At 36.0% G+C, this 6,248-nt stretch overlaps 1 protein-coding gene across 1 annotated transcript; it reads right to left on the bottom strand.

The window, feature by feature from the left end:
• Positions 1–1,049: 1,049 nt before the first annotated feature.
• LOC121985544 lies at positions 1,050–4,533 on the bottom strand. The gene is made up of 2 exons (XM_042539072.1): positions 4,093–4,533; positions 1,050–1,651 (listed from the first exon to the last, which is right to left on the bottom strand). The coding sequence occupies exons 1-2, from the start codon at positions 4,287–4,289 to the stop codon at positions 1,351–1,353; spliced, it is 498 nt and encodes a 165-aa protein (XP_042395006.1). The 5' UTR covers positions 4,290–4,533; the 3' UTR covers positions 1,050–1,350.
• Between the last annotated feature and the right edge of the window lie 1,715 nt (positions 4,534–6,248).

The following is a 6,248-nucleotide window of genomic DNA, read 5'->3' on the forward strand; positions in this document are numbered from 1 at the left end:
TGCGATGAATATTTATTTTTGTCGCAAAATCTACGACAAATTTTGCAACGAATATAATATTCTTTGCGATAAATTTTGCAAAGAATATAATATTTGTTGCAAAATTGACAACGAATTTCTAATTTTCCGTCGCCAAATTTAGCAACGCCATATTTGTAATGAATTTTTTTTGTTGTAAATTTCATCACAAATATATTTTGTAACGATTTTTTTTTAATATTTTACAAAATTCATCCCTAAATCACTATTTTTTTTTTAGTGAATTTGTTATCATAACATACTTGAATTGATTGCTCCATGGACTAGTTGATGTCTTGTAAGAGAAATTTCAACTACACTGCTTTACACATTCGAAGGTCATCCCTTTGTACTCAACTTTTACACTAGATTATGTAATAATATTTCGTTTCTTACTTCTCCGAGTAACTAAGTTCTCAGCTACAAAGGTCAAGTATTATGAAGTTGTTCGTCTATCATCAACTGCTTTGACCTAATCGACATTTGTATATACTTTGATATTTTGCTACTTCATGTTTTTAGTGAACAAAATTCCTTTTCTTGGAGCTGATTTTAAATACCTCAAAATATAAATGACTACATTCATATGTTACTCACTCACCTACAAGGATTACATATAAACTAACTATACTAAGAACATAAGTGGGATCCGACCATGTGTAAGCTAAGTATATTAATCTTCCAATAAATCTTTGATATCTCCCTCTTAAATACATAACTTCAAACTCCATTACGAACTCCTCTACTAATATTAATTGGTTAATTTGCAAGCTAACATGCCAATTTTATATAGTAAATCAATGGCATTCTCTCTTATAAACAAAAATCCTTCACTTGATCAAAATACTTTAATTTCCAATACAATATTTTCAAAGACCTAAATTTTTTATTTCAAATTTCTTAGACAAATATTCTTGCATTTATTTTAGATCGTACAATCATATATCATCCACATATATAACAAATAATAAATGCAGTAATTTTCTATCCCACATCCACACGTTGCCTAACACTAAGCTCTACAAATCATGTTGCAAAAGAAACAGATCTCCAGTAGCCGTGTTATTGACAAACGTTTCTCTAGGAAATGTGAGGAATTTGACCTGGAAGAGGAGGATTACATCGGCTATATGTACAAACAATCATCCAACAGCATGAGATTTGCCGGGGGGAAAAAATTACATGCAACAGAGTAATAGTGAATACAGTTAGCCTGGTTGATTGTTGGGTGCTGCAGTCTTTCACAAGATACTACAGGCTTCTTGCATTCTGAACATGGAACAGGCAGGCTGGTGTCAGTATTGTTGTGATCAAGGTTAGTTCTTGGAACTCTTAGGCAAGCAAAAAAGTTTGTCCTGAGAGAGCGCTGTTAGATCTTTGTGGGTACATAGGAGGCTTGGGACCTGCAAAGCTGTGTCTCCTGGCATTTACCAGTGGAGACACCTTCTTTGTGATGGCTCTGGATTTAGGTGAGAGTGCTATGTGGCAATCCAAGTTTCCTCCATAGCTCTTGCAGAGCTTGAGCCTTTTTTTGAATGACCTATCGGGCTTGGCTAGGTCTTCCAAGCTCCCCACATTGGCAAGAGATGTAAAGGACTGTGATTTCCCATCGTAATGCTTTGATAGTCCTCTCCTATAATTCAGGAAGTGAATAAATACTTGAGAAAAAAATGGTAAAATGGTGATTCAAAATGAAACAGGAAATATTTTATCTTAAAAGTTGGTGCACCTCATATGGTAGGACCAATTCTCACATTTCAGGAGACAGTTTTAAGTGGATATATGCATCTCAAGTATAGAGATAAAGAGAGAGAACGAACCCAAAAAAATGAATGATTTTCCTAGTATTTTTTTAGAGAAAGAGATTCTCAGCTTGCAAGAGTAGAGCTTAGGAAGAAATAAGCAATGTGTAGGCTACAGTTGAGCATTTTCCTGAGGCTCTGCAAGAAATTGTGCAAGATCTTGAAATTTAATTTTTGCCTTGAGAAAGGTCTTACCGACAAATATTTCCAACATTTACAATGGGAGCATTCATGCTTTTGTGTATTCTAGGTGCTTGTGAATCTCGTCATGTGTTTGTGAAATTTCTTACGCGAGAGAAAACTGCTAAAACAGTAAGCCACGAAAAATTTTTTATGGCAAAACCAGCTTTGAGTTGTTGAAGATGAATTTGAAGATTCATTGATAATGATTTTTCAAAAAGCTTTGTCGGGGAGGGGAAGGACAAGACGTGTACAATTATGATCACTACCAAAGGAATCAATCTCAAGGTTTCTTCTACAATTTGATTAAGCTTCATCTATTGATGTTCAGTTCAACATTACGTATGAGGGGCTAACATTTATTTATTCGCCTAGTTGAAATGCTATATCAAATCAAGTCCATTGTAAATAGTATTTTATTAATAAGGAAATTGTTTTCTTTGAGAATGGAGTGGAAAAGAAGGTATTCAACCGCTTGAATAAGTCCAACAACATTCTTTGTCAATTGAAAAGTAATGAGGAGAATAAGAAGATGAGTACATCACAATTTATTGCTTTGTAGTTTGCTTAAGTTCTATGATAAACTTCAAAAGGCAAGTCACGCGACCACTTAAAATCCAAGATATAAAACAAATGATTGTAAGAATGCGAGTATGAATTACATAAAAAGTGGACAATCACAAACAATGAAGATGAGGTGTTAGTGATGAAATATCATGCGGAGTATTATCAAGATTAGGTGCTTGGTAACAATGCCTCTATTCACATGTGTCCTTTTAAGTGTCCCGGTTGGCGCATTTGATACCTGCATGAGTATTTGCTCCAATAGGTCTTGAAGTCAATTCTCAACAGGTGCAAAATGTCTAGTTGGATGTCTGACCTCTCCTATACAAAGGACTGCCGTGTTAGTGCAAAATATCCTGTGATTTACCTGCCTATATCTTATCGTGGTACCAGCAATACTGGGCCAGTTGGGATGAGCAATATCACCTTTTAAATGCTCCAACATGTGTCCTTTTAAGTCATGGATTGCTACATGTGAATCACGTGATGATACAATGAAGATGGGCAAATGGCATTTGTTTGGTTCAATTCAAGGTGTTTGATAGAGCTATTAAGATTCCTGAAATTGTGAGTCATGTTATGACTATATCAAGAAGTTTGACTACCTACTCCAGAATCCAAAGACTAAAAACTCATGGGCTGTGATTGAATTCTCAAGGCTTAAATGGTTCTCTTGTCTCCACGAAAGATATTTGTGATGATTGTCTTTACAAATGCATTAGGAAATGTTAATAGCAATGATGTTGCTAATGTTGTGGTTAACGGAGAGAATTCTCTTAAGCTATGACAACAAAGGCTTGGTGGCATGAGTATCTAGGGGATAAAAATCCTGATAAAGAAAAAAACTATTCCTTCTTTTGATTTGGGCATCAAAGAACTCTATAGCGTTAAACCTATGGGAAACAACACACACAGCGAGCCTTCCAAATCAGAAAGTCGCACAAGCAAATCAGAAAGTCACACAAGCAGGGGGATTTTTTTTGGTATATGCATTCCGATATATGAGGGCCTTCATCAATTGCATCTTACAGTGGTGTGAGATACTTTATAACTTTCATTCAAGATTATTCAAAGGTGTGTGGCTATGCTCAAGGCAAAAGGTGATGATCTAATTTGAGACATTCAAGAACCAAGGTTGAGGTGAAGAAATCCGTCAGTCTTAAACACTGGCATTGGGGCGAATTGTGATTCAAAGGGGTTTACAAAAGACACTTAAAAGGTATTTACGAAATGCAATGTACTAATTCCCATGCAGACTTGTTTAAAATCTTTAAGCGCGAGCTAATGCCACCATCAAAAGCAATTAACTAGAGTTTATTTAAACTTTGAGATTCGATGTCTCAAGATCTGTCGATGAGATAGTGCGACATCCCAACCTAGTCCAACTAAAGACCTGTGGAATGGTGGAGAGAACCTGCAAGGCCTAGAAGAAAACCCTAAACACGGTTCGAACTCGACGAGTTAAGATTCATCAAACCATATCACAATTTCCTCTTTTGAACTAGGATTTAGGGCGAGAAAAACTTACTTGACGGGAAGCAAGGGCAAGAGCGCAGACATCTCAAAAAGGGGCCCCTCTTCCGACGGCGGGCCCGTGGAATTCGCGGACGACGAGTCATCCTCCTCGTCGCCGTCGCTGTAGAAGGAAGAGACGGAGGAGGATTGCAAGTCTTCGGGCTCCTCCACGGCGCCGCTCTGCGGCAGGAAATCAGAAGGCAAATCCATGGACGGTCAGTTGGGAATCCAAAATGGCAGCAGCTAGGGTGTGAAGAAGAAGGAGGAGGAGGTTGAAGAGAGGGGTGGAGGAAGGGACCTGATGAGGATTTAAGAAGAAGACGATGATGACGAGGTGATGTGGTAGGGATAAGCGCGAGCGAGGTCTGAAAGAGAGGGTTGAGGAGGTGTGGGAGACGTCGGTGAGAGCTCGCAGATTGAGGCTGTCGCCTTTCGTCCGTACTGAGAAAGAAAAAGATAGAATTCTATTTCTATCACTCATTATCAATTCATAGGTAGTGGATAAGAACTACACATCCTTCCCACATAAGACCAATTGATAATCATATGATAAAAATAAAATATATAATTATTTTTTAAAATATATATATATAAAAATAACTTCGAGAAAAAAAGAAACATATCTTAAAAAAATGAAAAGGATGTCAATTTTTATTAAAATTATTTAAAAGGATATTGTTTTTATTAATTAATTATTCATATAATTTTTTTACACTTAAATTTTCTTTTAGTTTATAAAATTCCAAATAAACAATTTATAAAGAATGTAAATATTTGGTTTGGTTTGAATTATGGATTCAAAATTTCAAATTGGCGTTGAATAAACTTGATTGATGCGGAATATCCAAATCTTATCCTTACGAGGAAACTGTGGATTCCGTGGCGTCGAGTAAGGTCGCGTCTGAAATGGAAGACTCGATTGATTCTCTGTGGTCGGCGAGTAAAATGGTCCCACGATGAGTTGCCAATTACGTAACATGAATTTGTTTAGCAGGGGATAAGACAGGACGCGATTGCCGAGAAATCTGATTATTATTATTATTATGATAATTTATCAAAAGGCCGCGTGAAAATCTAAATTTATCAAAAAGCGTACACTACTTTGATATTTATCAAAGAGCATATTTTTTTAAATACATTTCATATTTTACCCTCGTGATAATTTGACTTTTCTATTATTTTTCTTTTCTTCTCTCTCTTCTCTCTCGGCAGAAGATAGGAATAACATTAGTCAATTTTTAATCACATTTTAATACATTTGGACTCCTTGCAATTTTAGAAATCCACAGGAACTGAAATGGGTGCAATCGGAGCTTTCTAGATCGATCAGTGGGTTTCGGTCAAAATCCACTTATGGACCTAGAGAGCTCCGATTGTACTCATTTCAATTTATATGGATTTCTAAAATTACAAGGAGTTCAAATATGATGTCCATTATTTATTTTGACTTTTTATAAATATTAATAAGTAAAATCAAATAATCGGCATAAAAGCCCACGTTGAGCTTGATTTGAGCCCATATCAGGCCCAATGTGGACTTTTTTGTCGATTCTTTAGTTTTGCTTGTTAACATCTATAAAAAATCAAAATAAATAATGGACATCATATTTGAACTCCTTGCAATTTTAGAAATCCATATAAACTGAAATGGGTGCCATCGGAGCTCTCTAGGTCCATCAGTGGGTTTTGACCAAAACCCACTGATCGACCTAGAAAGCTCCGATTACACTCATTTTAGTTCCTGTGGATTTCTAAAATTGCAAGGAGTCCAAATATGGTGTCTATTATTATTTTTGACATTCCTAGTGGTGGACCAGAGGTTTTGAAAAACCCTAAATCTCTCTTCTTTTTTTTCCCTTTTTTTTTGTTTAGGCCTAATATGAAGAGATATGGGCTTGATATGAAGAGATATCAGGCCCAATGTGGGCATGATATGGGAGATATCAGGCCTAGTAACGACAAAAAATAAAAAAATTTAAAAAAAAAAGAAATAAAGAGAGATTTAGGGTTTTAAAAACCTCTGGTCCACCACTAGGAGTGCCAAAAATAATAATGGACACCATATTTTAACTCCTTGCAATTTTAGAAATTCATAGAAACTGAAATGGGTGCAATCGGAGCTTTCTAAGTCGATCAGTGAGTTTCAGTCAAAACTCACTGATGGACCTA

Source organism: Zingiber officinale, chromosome 1B (assembly GCF_018446385.1).
Source record: "Zingiber officinale cultivar Zhangliang chromosome 1B, Zo_v1.1, whole genome shotgun sequence".
Taxonomy (NCBI): domain Eukaryota; kingdom Viridiplantae; phylum Streptophyta; class Magnoliopsida; order Zingiberales; family Zingiberaceae; genus Zingiber; species Zingiber officinale.

Bases quoted from the DNA above. Each gene is read 5' to 3' on its own strand.
- LOC121985544 (XM_042539072.1), bottom strand. From the start codon at position 4,289: ATGGATTTGCCTTCTGATTTCCTGCCGCAGAGCGGCGCCGTGGAGGAG. The intron at 1,652-4,092 runs GTAAGTTTTTCT...CCTGAATTATAG, and splicing joins TTGCCCTTGCTTCCCGTCAA to GAGAGGACTATCAAAGCATT.